The following is a 17,279-nucleotide window of genomic DNA, read 5'->3' as shown; positions in this document are numbered from 1 at the left end:
TCAGGTCTCAAAGGTGCTTTTATGTCGGAATAAATCCGGATATCATTGCCAGAGACTAGAAAGTGAGTGCCTCTGCATTAACACCTCCTAGCCGCTAGGTGGCAGTGTGGACAATAATTCAAGCTGAAATAAAAAGGAGCATGAAGACCATACGCATGCGCGTGTTAAGTATACGTCAGCTCTTCTCTACTAACAAGCAGCCCAAAAGCTACGTGGCCCTCATTCCTCCGACTGTCTTATCGTCTCACACGACCTCAGAAACAGGTAGGTTAAAAGCTATTCTATTCATTATTATGTTTTACACAAAGCTAATCCACTTACTGCTGTGATAGTCATCGTGATATGTTTTATTGATTTAATTTCCAGCTAACCGAACGACACGTCGACCTGATAGCCTTTCTTACGATAACGTTAGCTTAGCTAGCAAGGATGCGTTATCTAACACAACTAACTTTAAAATACGTGTTTCAATGAGAAGGGACACATATCTTACATACATACTGGTGAATATTTGATAGGGAAAAAAGAACATGGTGTATATTAACCATTTAATAGAGTGATGGGAGTCTTGAAAGGTTCAGGCTGCTGAAAGTCAACGTCAGCAGTCGACCCACTTCCAGCTTTAACGTGTATCTGTTTGTATCGTGTCTGCAGCTTGAGCACCATGGATCAGGTGATGCAGTTCGTTGAGCCCAGCCGGCAGTTCGTCAAAGACTCCATAAGGCTCGTGAAGAGATGCACAAAACCCGACAGAAAAGGTAACTAAAGGTTTATACCGTTTCCATGGGGCCCGGTCTCTGTTGTGTTGGCAGCAGCCTCCACATTTCCAGACTTCAACTGCTCTCATCAAAGATTGAGGGATCCAAGGCGCAATATGAGGTTTTTTTCTTAAGTTTATTTGTATTATTTTGACATTGGTGATTTTTGCCTTCTTTCAGAATTCCAGAAGATTGCCATGGCCACAGCAATTGGGTTTGCCATCATGGGTTTCATTGGTTTCTTCGTCAAACTCATTCACATCCCCATCAACAACATCATCGTGTAAGTAGCAGTAAAACACCACTTACTTGCATGGTGATTGTATCGTACAATTCTTTGTTGGTTATTTTTTACAGTTAGGGGCTGTCTTGTTATAGGTTGTGCATGTCCCGGCTATCCAAACATTTTATCCCAGTGTCTCAAATGATATCTGACCTCTCCTTAGAGAGGAGGAGGGGGGGGGAGAGACTCCCTGTTCACAATCAAATGCTTAATTGTCTCGATCTACTCACTGCAAAGATGTTTAAATAAGTCAAACTGGGTTTGCAAAAACCCACTGAAAGGTATCATCTGTCCAACATGTTTGATTAGAATTTTACTCTGTTTAAAAATCCAATTTTCTGAAGTATTTGTAGTCCAATACTATCCTGAAAAATGAATCCTTAAATAATTTAAATACCTTCTTTACCAGAGCTGGAACAGGCTCCCGGCTCATACCATTGAGATCCCCCGTTTGAAAACCTCAATTTTGTATCATAATGAACGCATGATCATAGTATTGTTGTACAACTAGCATGGATACTTTACGGATTAAACTACAGCAGATCTTGGTCTCAACAGCAGTCAAGCAGTAATGATTTTATTTTTGGGCACCGTAGGATATATATAATCCAAATACTATTCATTTTATCTTTTATTCATGTTATCTTAATAGTGAGAACATAGTTTACTAAAGTGTAGGAGTTGGATTGTCTGTTTTGGGAAGAAAGTTGTGGTACAATCGTAGTGGTGACTGACACACAATAATTGTTTTGGGGGGCAGTTTTCTTAAGCAGTGATTATTTGGTTTGCTCGGTCATTCAGACTGTAGTTGACAGTAATGTGTTGTTTTGCTTTGTCCAATCATTAACACTGCTTTTCTCGTTTTTCTGTCTAGTGGTGGTTAAGTCCTGGTCAAGAAGAAAACAAACTTCATTTCCCGGGGACGAGACGGTGGTGCAAAGTGTTTATTGGGGACTAGAGGGATGTCATTTTTACATTCTGTGTACAACATTTATATTTCGATGTGTAAATAAAACAAATTGAAACACATTTGTCTCGTCAAGTTGCTTTTTTTTTTTTATCACTAACATGTATACAACTTTACTGGCTTTCAGAAATATTGTAAAACTGTCGTCAAAAGGCACAAATAATTTGAAGCTGGCTAAACAATATTTCCTCTCGTACTTAGCAGAAGCCCTGACGTCAAAGGCACATGGTGTAGTCTGTGATACAAAGCAGATACCTGCACACATTTAAAGGAAGATGTACTGTAGGTTCAGCAAAGTCTCTATCTGCTACATGCTGTCGGCTCCTTCTCAAACGTTCCCTGATATCAACATGTGTTTTAAAGAGAACCAGATGTTGGTATGGAGTAAGGCCTGGATTCAGGTTGTATATGGTTCATTTTAAGTTCAACCCTGCACAGTGAGGAAGCATATCCACACCGGTTAAAAGAATACAGTAAATCTTTATATTCCAACTGAGCTGACCAGGTCTTGATCATTATATCATAGAAACAATTAGGTGAGGTTTTTTGGGCATAAGTAATAGTGCCGTCATCTTTTTCTTCCTTTGCCTCATGTTCTTAGTCACATGTGGCCCGAGGAGGAGGGGCTTCTTCTGTGTCAGTGCCCATCCTCACAGATGCCCATGCTCCAGAGCAGGGGCTGGTCCGTTGTCACGGTTACAGGCTTTTTGGGGTTTCCAGGGGCAACGGGTTCATAGGTGTTGGAGGTGCTTACCAGCTTCCCAAACTGCAGGACCTGGTTATCTGGACAGAGGAGACAGACACGTGATTAAATGCAGGAAGTAATGAGGTTCTACTGCACTTAATGGCTCCTTTAAATAGTGTAGTTCAATTATTCAGTGGGTAAAAGTAGCTTCTTGTTGTTCCGTGTGACTAGTTATCTTATAATCATGCACACCGCCGTCTGTATTTTCTGTTATTTGACTATTAATAATGCAGCTACATGTCAAAGCCTTGTTAGAGAGGATGTGGTCTGGAGCGACTTGTGTCTCTGGATAACCAAAGCGAGGCGATCCACACGACTGCTTTATGTCTGAGCAAAGAAATTTGGGCCGAGCGAAGCAGTCCGGGGCCAAAAGGGCTCACAGCCAAAACCGCGCACATTCACAAAGGCTATTATGCCAAGGCCACTGAGCATACTCCCGCTTTATGGTTCCTGAAGTGCCAACAAATCCTCTCAGAGAGAATCCCTCAGCGGCCTCCAACAGGAAAGGTGACCGTTGAGTCAAATACGATTTTTTTTGTGTGGTATCCTTTGCCAGCAGAGAGTGAACTCCACTTTTATGAGAGGAACATTTTAAATAAAGATACAATATTTTTTATACATTTTTCAACCACATGATGGGCACAGATTTAGCAGAATATCTAACCCTAAATAATCTCACTATCAGGACCTAATGCTTTACAGGTTAAACCGTACAAGTAATTGATGCGATATGAGCTTCATAATTATATTTTCTTTGTGCTCCATTGCTGCCGTTTCACTAAGGGACACAATCTGTTCACTCTCGGTTTAACCAATTCGATATGAACAAACAAAATGTGGTGATTTGCCTGAACGGACACCGAGCCAACACTGACATCAAGTGGTCTAACCAGGAAGCTCAGTAGTGAGGGGGCGTCACATTCCACCAGCGAGAGACCGTCAATCACTCGGAGTGCTTTGTATTTTCTAAACTGGTAAAGATAAACCTCTTAACATTTAACAAATGAATAGCTCTAACTCTCATGTAGAATATGACCTTTTTTTTTGTGAGGAATGCATTCATGCAAAATAATGAATCCTTGAGGACAGTAACAAAACCATTAAGCCGTGCTTCAGCAGGCCCGGATGGCAGAAATAGAAATGTGCTCGTCACCTTTTCCCATTAACAGTTACATTTATATACTCGCTCTGAGCAAGCTGAGCTGACAAACACCCTGAGAGTGGAGCTGTTGGATCGTGGCTAATGTGAAAAGGGCAAACTCACCTCAGGAGATTCATACCTGGGGCACTCTCCATTATTCATTCCCTATAATCTGTCACTATGTTCTTACAATCGGCAGCAAATTGAATAGTGAAGTATTCCTACCCCACAGGTCAGAAAATTCAGCTTCTGTTGTGTTCGTGTTTTTTGTTTGTAAGACTTCCCAGAAAAGACAGAAAGGGTTCTGCTGTGGCTTTTAGCTTCAAGTTAAAGAGTTTTAGTTTTTTTTTTAAGCCATCACCTGTCTCAGCACCGTCATCAACCAAGACACACTGTGGCTTTTTTATTTTTGGTCTCTGAAGCACTCTGTTGCTCAGCTCTCTCCACTCTGGCTGCTAAAAGCATTGACCTTACTGTTCCTTTAGCCATTTTGATCTAATTATCTGGTTTGCCTGCTTGGTGTCAGTGCTCTATAAGCAGAGTGAGTAGCACAGACCTCGGCTATAACTAGGGGGGGGGGGAGGGGGGGGCAGATGAAGTTTTGTTTCTACCCGTCAATCATCTCCGCCCCATTAATAACTCTATTTTATATTTATTGGAGGGGATAGCATTGCCATCTGCGCTTATGAATAATTTGTGCCTGGACAGATTACCTTAAAAGGCACACATTTGTGACTCACATTCAAACAATATTTATACATCATATCATATTCAAACAACATCACAGGTAACATCACAAGAGCATTCATTTATTGTCATGTCTGTGCAGTTAAAATCAACCATGTAACATTTTACATATTAAGTAAAGTCACATCATACAGATGGATATAATAACACCACAGGTCACAACATAAGCGTTGCTTTACTCAGGTGAATGCAGTAATTACAGAACGTATAATATGAAATGTTAGGTTTCATACACTGACTCAGATCTCAAAGGCATTACTGTAGTAAAAGTGGAAATCATTAAACTGAAAGTCTAACAACATTAGTTGCCAATGCAACTGTAGCATCAACATTTTTTGTGGGCATTGTATATTTTGATAAAATAAAATAGAGCTTTTATATATATATATATATATACACACACATTCTCTTGTGTAGTATAACAAAACTAATTAATCTTACAGCCTCATTCGGCAAACGCTACGCCTCAAACATCACACTGTACAGTATATTGCACACTGTTAACCCAAACCAATACGTGATGATTGCATTGTTTCAACATCTTTTAGAACAAACAAAGGAAGGACAAATAAAGAATTTTATGAATATGCAAAAATAGTTTTGGTGCAATCACTCCATGCAAAAGCGAAATTGAACACAAAGGAACAAAGGCTGGAGAGAATGAAGCGAATCATTTGTCCACAGGCGCCTGCACGCACATCAAACAGGGACACAGAAAAAGAAGCTATTCTGCTTCAAAGACTGCCACACATGGTATTAGACCAGCTCGACTCACAACCAAGAGTAAAATAAGCTGGATGGGAAGTTAGGGTACTTAATAATTGAGTGAACACAGAGCCACAGCGTGTAAGAGAATCATTTCCGACTGTGTTAAAGTGTCTGAAGTTTTCACTCTGCAGGGGAATTTGTTTTCACCAGCTTTATACCAGCTGAGCCACAAAGGTTAACAAATAGGTGGGGGAAGTAAAGGAGTCGAGGCAGCTAGTGTAGTATTCTTTCTTATGCATGAGGGCATGCTTTTAGAGCTCTCTTTGAGGAAATCAAAGGGTCCCGAGTCCGAATAGATAAATATAAAGATAAACAGGGATCTCTGTGTAGCTTCTTCTGACAAACCTCAATCAGCTTCTTATTCTGAGCACTGTGGTCCGACACAAACATGTCATTTCTGCTCACGGTGGAACCGTTTTGGTATTTTCCTGAACAAATTTCCCCATTTGTGTTTTTTTTCTGTGGTTCGAAGTGGGCTGGGCTCAGTTGGAAAAGGGTGATGTCACATACAGCTGCGCACCAATTAGAATTTCAGCAATACTTAAATTAATAATAAACAAAAAAACTGAACAAATAAAACAAAGTTTAGACTTTACCAAATTTTATCTTTGATTTTTGCTTATTTAGCCGTGAACATTTAATGTCAAAGATACTGAATAGGCTTCCAATAACTCTTCAGTATGTCCCAAAAATTTAGTAGCAATATTAATGTAAAACTATAATTGAAAAAACAAACAAAAATGTAGCAGCAACCAGCATCAAGGTGCCATAAATGGGCCTATTAGGTTCCTCAGCAGGCTGCCAAAGCTGGATGGCTATAAAATGATCATAAGATTTTCACCACAGCACACTGATTATATTACAACCAGAAAGGAGAAAACACAAAAAATGAGGATGTTTTCAGGTGTAAAAAGTGATGGCTGGTGTAAATAACCAGACTACCACCAGAGGCAGCAGAGCACTACAATAAGGGCGCATTAGGATTCATGCTCAACAGGATGGCACCTACATTTACAATCACACATTATCCCCTCTGGCTGTCTCTCAAACACACATCCGTTTAAAAACATGCACGCACACGCACACGCACACACACACACACACACACATATGCGCGTGCAAACTCTTTACCGCACAAAAAGCTTTCAGATGGCTTCATTAGTAATCCCCTCCTCAAAGCTGATACTGATCAATAACGGCCCCCGTTGCAAAGGCGACCGAAATGAGCGTCGCTCCCTCCAGTGATAACAATGGAGATGTTTGCTGCCTGTAATTGCATTTCCAGCGCCACAGCCAAAAGGGCCCGTCAGCTGTAAGTAGACCGTATTTACACAACAAATTACCCAGGAGAGAGGGTGGGAGAGGAGAGGGGAGGCTCACAGACACTCTGACTGCAGTGGACAGGTAGAGAGGGGGAATTATGGGTGTTAGGGGGCATTTGTTTGCAAAGGAGAGAAGACTCTTGCTGCTCCATTTTTCCCTCTTGATGTTGAATTGCAAACAGGTTCTCAAAAGGCATGTTAAAAAGGTGCCGCATCAAGTGTTTTTTTTTTAAACACCAAAACATTAGTCAACTTATCTGTGATATGTTAGGGCACCGTCATACACGGCCACAGTTTGGGAAACCGGTGTAACCTGGAAGGTAATCACTGCAACCGTTTTATGCAGAGCAACATGGAGACGAGTAAAAGCCGCCCATCGTGTATTTTCTAAAGCTCATTTTACTAATCACTTGTAATGGAGGATGGAATTGTTCATCGACAGGAAAATGTGACACATCACACCTTTAAAAATAACACTGAGCGAGTGACTGTGAGCCCAGGTACTCCAACTTACAACAAGCAGACCATTTTCTCTTCCCATTATATCTGAATGTGTTTAACCGCGACTTGTCATCGAGAGGCAAATTGAACCCATTCAGTCAGATCCTCCTCTCCTTTGGACCAGTGTGCTATCAAATTTCATCACGCTTCACAGTGTGAGAGAGAAAATCGTTTTCTATAAATCATGTTTGTTCAATACTGAGCTGTCCAATTACTAAAATGAGGTGAACGTATGACCGTGGTTTGTCTTTTTTTTTTTTTAGACACCGTACATCATCGCAATGAATGGACGGTACAGAATCTATATGTGTTCAAGGTAGAACAAAAGAGCAATAACACACATTTATTGGGACAAAGTTTGATCTAAGGCTGGTTTCACCTCAACAATCGCGGGGAATATCGAGTCAAAAACAACGATTCGTCTTTCAAAGACTTGAAATGAATGAGTTATAAGCAAACAGTTGTCTGTTTGCAGACGGATGAGGGAAAGACTTCAGCCAAGTTATATCTCACTTTAACGCAACACGAGAAAAGATTTGTTCTGGGTTCACTGGTTGAGCCTTAAGAGTTTTGTTTGTGTAGAAAATCAACTATTATATTGTTGTAGTATTACAATATTAGATGTTACAGAACATGTACAAGCACTTCCAACTTCAGTTGTGGTAATAAACTACAACGATAAAAGGACATGTTGAATATCACTGATCTGAAATATAGGACTATTCTATTGAAGAAATCATGCACTGTGCATATTACACCAGCCTGAAACTCCAATAAAGTGTCCTTCATTTGCTCCAGCTGACAGTCTCCTTATATTCAAGGCTATTTATTGGCCATGGCACGAGCCAGGGCTTGCACCAGCAGTGTTAGCACCATCTGCTGTGCAATGATAGCCACTTCCATTAAATGTTTATGGCGGCTTTGACTAAGAGTGAGGTGACAAGCGCTGCTCTGGCTTAAGTTGACCTTCAGATAAGGAAACCGGTGTCTGCTGGGAAGAGTGGCATCAGTCAGTCGAAAACAGACGGGAGAGAAAATGATAGGCGATTGTGGAGATACGCTATTGTGTTTTTGTGCAAATGAATATCCTGTCATGAATACTTGAGTATACCGTTTACTTGTCTATACATTAGAATGTAGCTGATGCACGTTTGGTCCAAAATAATGCGAGTGTGTGGACTCCTCCTCTGCAGCTCCACTGGGGGTGTTAGCAGCGGTTCGCGTCAGGCTGCTCTTCATTCCCCCTCTGCCCCTGTGTGTGATGTGCACAGCGCCAGAAATCTACAGATCCATAAATAAAACCATAAAACAGCAGTTTTCCCTCCCGCTGCCACACAGCACTGCCACAGAATGCATACACATTTCATTTCCCCTCGCTAGGACCTTGGTGTGATGGAGGGATGGAGGAAATGAGAGGGGAGAGGGGAGAGGGGGGGTTAAAGGGCAGAGAGTGGCGTCGTCATTATGCAGCAACAGTGTAGCAGAGGAAGAGAGTGAGGGTGAACATGTGTAGAGAGTGATGGGAAAGAAGGGGCAAGACAGAGAGATAAAGGACGGATTCATTTCTTTAGTCTGAATCCCCGAATAAAATGAGAAAAACACGAGGCGAGAATACGGACAGAAAAACATCGTCAGGGAAAGAAAAGAGAAAAGAGATATGAAAAGAAAAGGAGAAGGTCAGGGTGTCAGCTTCTCAAGAAACAGAAGGAAGAGGAGAGATCTTACAGTGGAGATGTCTGCCTCTGGCTGGGACACTGGGTAAGACCTCACTGAACCGCGTTTTATCAGACATTATCCGTTTGACTGCAAGATAAAGTACGCCGCTTTACCTTTGAAAACAATCCTTTCCGATATTTAGAATGCCCGCTGAATACTGAAATCTCAAGCTGCACACACTGCTACACAGAACGTTAAAGGTCCTGTCAACATATTCTTGGATTCACATCAAAATCTTTTTTTTGCTTGCGGTTTCACAACTACAGAATGGCATCCAAATGCCTCCTAAAAAAATCTGTTCAAACAGTGAGTGCAGCCTACATGCTACTCACACTTCATGCCTAAATTGTCAAAATACGGTATGCATGTACCCTCTCACCTCATGTTCAGAGTACAACAAAAAATACGGAGCGTGCTGTGAAGTCCTTATTAAAAATCGATCTCATCATGTCGATGTGTTTGTGGAGGCTTACGTTCCATAAACAGCATGTTCTCATCATCAGTGAGGGCGAGCGTTCTAATCTTGCCTAAAGTTTACTTTTAATTAAGATTTTTCAATTGCTTCGGCTCTCTGCGAGACTCTGCTGCCGAAAATCCATCTGTGTTCACGTGTTTGCATTTTATCAAAACTCAGCACCTGTTAGTGTTGGATGTGTGCGCGTGTCTGTGTGTCTAGTAACGCTCTGGTGTGTGTGTGTGTGTGTGTGTGTGTGTGTGTTTACAGGTGCTGGTGCTTGGAAATACCTCGGGAGAATGAGCTCAGAAATCTCATCTGGTGGGTCATTTGAAGGTCTTCTAGTATCCTGATGACATTTTAAGCACTGTGTTTGGAGCAGCATGTGTGCAAGAGCAGCTTTATCTATGTATTGAGCGTAGCATTTGGAAGGGCTGCGGACGGAGCAAGTGAGAAGCGACAGGCGACGTATGTGGATACATGGATGTATGAATGGAAATGTGTGCGTGTCTTTGGGTCAGACTCAAACACACATGCACGGTGCTTTGTTTTCCTCATGCATGTGTCAGACTGTATGTATTAGGAGCGATACATCATAGAGTATGCCATTTTAGATCATGACATAGTACATTTCCTCGTAAAATGATTAGCTGTGATGTGGACAAACTCAAATATTGTAGTATTTTAAACGATATTAACGAATTACCAACGTGGACGTGAAGTCCTTAAAGTGCTATTCTATGACAACCGAACAAACTCCATTTACTGACGAAGATCTCAAGAACTACTTAATGGTCCAAAGCTACTAAATATTTCAGAATTGAATGTGATGATAAAACAACTAGATCCACCGTCCATTGTACTGGGCAAGAACATTTTTCCAGCAAGAGCCATTCTATGTATTTTAATTCGTCAATGCCTCTCTATATACTGTGGTAGGCGCGTAAACGCAACCCCAAGCATATAATATTCAACTCTATTGTCTATTGTGATTATGAATTGGGCTCCGAGTGCTGCCAAAACACCGACGATGACCGACACTCAACACTGTGCCTGAACGCATCATGTGAAGACACGATTGGTAGATTGCAGCTGCTGTGCTGCTTCCACAACACCGGCTGCATAGACCTTGTGTAATTCAGAAGCCAACATTTGATCATGAGTTCAGTATTACCGTGCCAAACATTGACTGTCTTGTATTAAAACAACATGACGGGATGAATCCTCTCAGCCTATAGATACAAGTACGCACTTGGTCTTCTGTAGCATTTATGGGATTTGGCATTTCCTTGAGCAACGCCATTGTCATACTTAAATACCGCCCCCAATATTCAATAGACACATCATTTGGAACAGAGCTCTGGATCTGTGTTATAAAAACAAATCAATCAGGGCTAAAGTCGTAATGATTAAAATCTGAAAGACCTGGTGTGTGTATGATTCAGTTTGTGCTTGTATGTGTGTGTGTGTGTGTGAGAGAGAGAGAAGTGTCTGATGCTTGTTAAAGCATGGATGTATGAGCCTGATAATACTGAAGTTATGAGGAACAGGGTTGTAACCAGTGCTGTGGAGTACGAGCAGCTTATTTGCATATTCAACTGAATGGAAACCTTAGCGAGGAACGCCTCATCAGTCTTTCTGTCATCAGTGGGCTGACAGCCATTGTTCATGGTTCACAGAAGTTTGTCTTGCTGTTTGTCACATAGATAACACACACACACACACACACACACACACACACACGCTACGCAGAGTTGGTTTCTGGATGACAGCTATTCAAATTTGTTGGTCATTATGATCCACGCTAAGCTGCAAACATCATGACGAAGCAGGTTTTAAGTCACAGTCAAACAGTCACAAACAGCGTGCCAGAGGCCGTAACTCAGACTGTGTTGCTGCAGGATGAAGGCTGTTTAATATTAAGCCGTCGGTCGTGAGAGGGCCGAGTCACAAAGAAATGACTAAGGAGGTTTTTCCGCACGCCAGCACATAACACACACACACACACACACACACACACACTCACACGCACACACACACACACACACGTAGGATAGTGGTTCTGTCAGTCACAGATGGACCCCTATGGTCTCACTGACCTTTATAACCATAATTATAATAATATAATAATAAGAGTCCTCGAAAAGCACACTTGGAGGGATTTCATCTGCTGACAATAGCTCTTGACCCACATTTACTTCTTGAGGAACATAACAGATGGCAGCCAGTGACAGGCACAATGGGAAATGAGTGTTTTAAGAGAAAACATTAAGCCTGAGCCATGTGTTTGGTCATTCAAACTGGGGCTGCCATGGTTTTGACTGTGCTCCACATTATATTTCAAAACAAATGGAGTGTTGTGTGTGTGTGTGAGTTCAGATTAAGTGTATTTTCTAATTTTAAAGTCCCCAAATGTGATATCAGGTATAATGCAATGCATCAGCAGTGGCTTCCCACCTTCAGTCAGAACAAAGGAGGAGCTCCGAGTATAGGTCACAATACGAATTAAGATATCATACACCCGTTATCCTTAAAATATCAAAAAGTCCTTTAACAATCATTAGCATAAAGTCTCTACAACAGCTGTGACACCATTTGGAACTTGATTGAAAACCTGACTGGAAGACATGAAAAGTTGATGTTTTTTTTTTGACGGTTGATCATTTTTACTTAAAAACATGATTTTTGATATGGGCCCATAATTGCATTAGTGACGTGTCTTGATGACTGCAGTTTGAACATGTTTTGAAAAAGCCTGTTGGCAAAATATCAAGCCAGCAGAAGCAGATGTTGCATAAAGTCCTCCATTTTTTTTTTTTTAATGGTTGGTCGGATAAATGTGTGTTATGGTATTTGAATCGATTTTCCGTGGACTCAGGAACAACACGTATCATGTACCGGATATGGAGGCTTGGAGTGCTCGTCTGATTTTCTGAATTTTGTCATTGAAGAAGGAGGCAAACTCAGACGAGAGATTTTAGCTTTTTGACACTCACTCTTTTCTATTCTTACCAGAGTGGCATTTCTCCATGGAGATCTTTCCTTACCGGAGACAGCCTTCACTTTAGTGGGTGCAATGGCATGAATAGCGTTTGTAATTTGACAATTTAAATTATCGACAAACTGATTGACTTAGACTCGAGAGATGGTGGATGTGGAAGAGAAAACCTGACACAGAGATAGTGCTGTCAAAGAAAACATACTACACTCGACACCTAGACACTCGGAGATAATCAAGCACAGAGGATTACCAATTAACGGGTGTGAGCTCCGTCACATGCCGAGTCAGCTATCAAGAACACAACACAGTTCTTTAGTTGTCTACACGGATGTTATAATCATCAACAATAGCTACACAGTCAAAGTCAATACAGATTATAGACAGCAGTTCATCAGAAAAAGGTTGCACTGTATTTGAGTAAACAAAATATCCATAAGATATATATATATATATATATATATATATGCTTGCGTCAGAGGGAAAAGTTTAAAATGTGCATGACACGTTCAATGAAGATAGTTTTGTTGTGTTAAAAGTTTTCTGCCTTGTTTTTTGGGACAGGCTGTGGATGAAAAGGAGTGGATGCTACATTTGATACGTTTGCAGGATCGGTTGAGTGCTTCTTGTTTCTCAGCAGACTCACCATTCTTTTTCCTATTACCCATCAAGACAGGAACTGAGGAAGCCATCAGCACACAGGGCCCCGGCTCGTCCTGGAGAGAGTCATGTGCAATGCTAATTTTATACATTATGGGAGAAAGAAAAGTAATGGAAAGCAGCAAAACCACAGCGCCTGGTGCGCAGACAAACCTTAGGGTGCTGCTGTGCTGAAATTCACAACAAACAACGCAATGTGCGGCGCACCTGTTGCATATCTTGACATTGCAAAGTAGATAAATGGTTTTGATTGGCCTGTTAGAATCCAGGACATACAAGAGGCGTAGGATAGCGGCGATTAAGAAATCCCCAGACATCAAGTCCGCCGAGATCCTCCGATTGTCTGGTAGCACAAGACGAGGAACAAATGGCTGACCTGTTAAGGCAAAGTCTATCTGCCTTAAAAAAAAGATGTCTGCGGTCCCAGAAGAAGTTGAAATTGACGCTAAAATGCACTGAATGGACGGTACATGCAGTTGGAAGTAATGTGCTCAGAGACAACAATCTGCTGAATCTCTGAACTCTTCTGACTGGTGGTACAGGGCCACTGATAAACACCACAGCATTATGTTCTACAGATCAATAAAGTCCCGTTTCAGCACTTCAGGCTGCTGTTTCACGACATGAATTGACCCCATTTGCAGTTTGATGTTTTTTTATTCTTTCTGCAAAGTCAGAGACCATATCCTGAAGCAACTTGAGCTGAGTGTTTATAGTTTAGACTTGAGATTGAAAACACATATCCTGCCATTCTTCTACAGTAATTCATTTATTGAGATCTAAACACCAAGCAAGCCTCGTATCCTCTGAAGAGAATTAAGATTTGGCAGACCTAGAGAGAGTTTTGTCTTTGATACAAAGTTATGTTCCTTGGTTGGAGGTACTTAAAAAAGAGCAAGAAAATGATTTAATCTTCGGCTTTGCACCAAGAGAGTTCCACATACACAGGCCCTAAAGAGAAGACAGTTGTTCCCAAGTTCATCACCTGTAGCCAGAGACAACAGCTTCAACTTAAACAACTTAAACTTCTGCTCACAGTGCATGTGTCTGTTAAGCTTGAGCTCTTTTGTAAATGAACATTTACATTTTTTACAAATCCTTTTAATGACTGCCAAAGAACATTTGATCTCCTAAAAGTAGCTTCGTAATACTAACGTAAATGGACTAAGCTCTACAAAAGCAATATCCATGAAAGTAAAAGATAGCAGAGACAATTAAAAACAAGCCCAGGCTTTTAAAGTATTTGGAAATGTTAAAAGCCCATCTCACCAAAAGAAAGTTATTAAAATGAATTAAAAGGAAAAAGCAGGCTTAAAGTGTTGCAAACCTCACCGGGTATAATACATTATACTTCATATGCATATTTACATTCAAATGAACAGTTCCAAAACAATATGACCTGTGTACATGCATTAGATATTCCAAGCACAAGTCACGCAATACCCTTTTCAGCCACTGACACCAGCTTCTCTACCACACTGGAGCATCGTCACACAAGGGGGGACGGTCCCGTGTTTGTGACTAAATAAATCTGTGACTACACTTCCTCCAAAGACACCCCCTCCAAACCCCCTTCCTGTATAAATTAAAATGTGTTGTACCATTATTAATGGTACGACAAAAAGCCTAAAAAAGCCTACATGAAACCCCTTACCTCTCCATCACCCACCCACACGTGCGGTCTTTTCCTAAAATACAACCTCAGCATGAAGGCTCACTTTCTATTCATGTCGAGCACTAGTCAGTGCTATTCGCCGTTTCAAACTGCCACGGTGAATCTCATTATGGCTTTAGGTAAGGGGGCTTCACAAACATGCACTCTGCATAAAACATACAACAATCAGTTTAACCTCCAACATATTTATGAAGTTGTTAGTGGGTTGAAGAACAAGGTCACTTTACGAGTCATTTAAATATGTTGTATTATAAATAACAATGGGCTTTAGTGGGCTAAACATATAGCCATTTACATGCCGTGATTTGAATAAGCTTCTCCCTACAATTCATCCTTAGTGTGTGTGTGTGTGTGTGTGTGTGTAAGGATAAGGTGCCATTAATTGTTTACGGAGTGTAATAGAGGAGCTTCGCTACGTGCTGACTGCACCTATGGACACTTGTTTCTGGTCCCCCTGATGCCCGAGCTTCAAGAGAAAGAAGCACGATGCAGCAATGTGTCGGTGTGTGTGAAGGAAAAGGCATAATCACTTTGACGTCATGCGTTTGCCACAGTGTCTAAACGGGGAGGAAAAAAACGCAAAAAAAATAATACAGATCATTAACGTCCCAACTACAGTGCTTAGTGAATTTAATATGTAATATTCCAACGTTAATTGAAATACTCTGTTGCCACGTCAGTACAGTTGGTAGGAATTTGCCTCGGTGCAGCTAGTGTGTGTACGAGGCTGGCAGAGCTGAATATATCTCCAGCTCTGCAAGATTTAATGACCAACTCTGCTAAACAGTATAATCAGTGTAAATAAATCCATAATGCTTGAGAGAGTGCAGAGCCCACCCCGAGTTCCCAAATAACTGCAGAGATTAATGTGGTTGAAAATGCACACGCATAAGCACAGTGTGATCAGAAGGTTGCTGTGCTACAGAGCCGGGCATGTCGATGGTTTCCAGTGGTTACTCCTTTCTCGCCTTCATGAGTGTGGGGACTCAATGACACCCCTTTACGTAAGATTAATGTTACAGTGGTTATTTGCTGTGGGTGGTCCACTGCCACTTATTTTCTGCAGGGGTAGAGCAAGGGCGATGGAATGCACAACAGCAAAGAAAATGAGCAGGAAAAAAAAAAAGAGAGGTTAGGGCTACTTAATGCAAATAAATCGGCGGGGGTCTTAAAGTGTTACTGCAGGCAACACCAATCAACAATCGGAGCCTGGCCGACAAGAGCTTGGTCAGGGTTTATGTTCCCGGGCATGACCAATCAGGAGCGCAAAGAACTCACCCTTAATTTGCATAATCATTGGTATCAGCAACCCAGTTTGAGCTCCTACAGTAAAGGAAATGAAAAACAGCCTTAGCTGAGTCTGCCATTGCTTATGCTCCAAAGATTTAAGCTTGCAAAAAAGTGCAACATATTGCATGTCTTCGAAATGTATGTTGGGACTAAATAAGGACCATGTTTACTGTGAGATCCACAATCATGCTCACCATTACTGACCCTGCCTCCCCTGTTATTTGATCTGTATCCCTCGTTAACCCCCAGAATAAAGCAGTAATGAACTGCACTTCCATGTTTGCATTTATAACTAAAAACATTGAAAACAGCCTGTGGTAGAAACCTCAGGGTAAATGAAAAGACCTGAAACGTCCAAGAGCTTTTCAACCTCTCATGAGAACTAAACAGTTGTGTGCTCATGTACTGTATGGTGAAGCCATGAGCCGTCTGAAGCAACCCAAACTCACACAGTGGCGGTCATTTTGAGGTTCGACTTGGAGTGTGTACTGCCACTTTAAGTACACCTGAATTCTATTCAGGTGGAACAAGCACATGAAGCTAAAACCAAACGCCAGGAAAGCTTCCGCAGATGGCCGCTGCATTATTTGGTCCAAGAACGGAACAGATGTACTGCCTGACATTTAGAATAAGGCCAATTTGAACAAACAAAACTAGAGACGTCTGGTGGAAATAAACAATATTGCAACAGAGCAGCAGATCAGTGGTCCTAAACTGAACAGAGAGAGAGAGAAGAATTGAAAGAAAACCTATTAATTAATATTTATATCAAATAATGGCTACTGAGAAGTAGATGGAGAAGTGAACAGAGAAGAAGAATGCGCCACCTCGAAAGTAAAATAGTAATAATACAAGAGCCTGCTCAATTGGCATTGAGTACAAAAGCAAGAAAATTAGAAACTTGAATTATTAAATAGTCTTTGTATGCTTTCTTGAAGCTCAAAAGTTTGACAGCTGAATTCTTAAGACATTACCAGATACACATGAACACAGCCACCAGTTGCCAAGCCATCAAGCAGGCTGACTCTGAGAGAGGTGGAGAGTAATTACAGTTCTGCTAATTAAGACTGTAGTGTGTATTTAAACTTGAACTAAGATTTGCATATTTTTACATTTGAAAACGCACTAGAACACTAGATCTAGATCACTTCGTCCATCAGAAGAAGAGCCCACTCCCCACCTCTCGGGTGACATTATTGGATAAGGGCTCCAAACCGTAGCAGAGTCGGTGGAGCCAGAAACAGAAACCCTGAA

The 17,279-nt window shown here is 41.3% G+C and overlaps 2 protein-coding genes across 4 annotated transcripts in view; one reads left to right on the top strand and one right to left on the bottom strand.

Moving 5' to 3' along the window:
* Positions 1–108: 108 nt before the first annotated feature.
* sec61g (SEC61 translocon subunit gamma) lies at positions 109–2,070 on the top strand. Its single transcript, XM_076080480.1, has 4 exons — positions 109–264; positions 655–758; positions 939–1,041; positions 1,916–2,070. The coding sequence occupies exons 2-4, from the start codon at positions 665–667 to the stop codon at positions 1,923–1,925; spliced, it is 207 nt and encodes a 68-aa protein (XP_075936595.1). The 5' UTR covers positions 109–264; positions 655–664; the 3' UTR covers positions 1,926–2,070.
* The window catches only part of tpk1 (thiamin pyrophosphokinase 1), a 55,554-nt gene continuing 40,245 nt past the window's right edge, over positions 1,971–17,279 (bottom strand). For all 3 annotated transcript variants that reach the window (XM_076080479.1, XM_076080477.1, XM_076080478.1), the window contains exon 9: positions 1,971–2,791. In XM_076080479.1, coding sequence (XP_075936594.1) covers positions 2,646–2,791 — 146 coding nt within the window. In that variant the 3' untranslated portion in view covers positions 1,971–2,645. The remainder of the gene's footprint in view (positions 2,792–17,279) is intronic.

This window comes from Anarhichas minor, unplaced genomic scaffold (assembly GCF_050575085.1).
Source record: "Anarhichas minor isolate MPS153535 unplaced genomic scaffold, ASM5057508v1 ptg000074l, whole genome shotgun sequence".
In the NCBI taxonomy this organism is placed as follows: Eukaryota; Metazoa; Chordata; class Actinopteri; order Perciformes; family Anarhichadidae; genus Anarhichas; species Anarhichas minor.
Note: the sequence above shows the minus strand (reverse complement) of the source record. Positions and strands in the feature narration are given on the sequence as shown.

Bases quoted from the DNA above. Each gene is read 5' to 3' on its own strand.
- sec61g (XM_076080480.1), top strand. From the start codon at position 665: ATGGATCAGGTGATGCAGTTCGTTGAGCCCAGCCGGCAGTTCGTCAAA. The intron at 759-938 runs GTAACTAAAGGT...GCCTTCTTTCAG, and splicing joins CACAAAACCCGACAGAAAAG to AATTCCAGAAGATTGCCATG.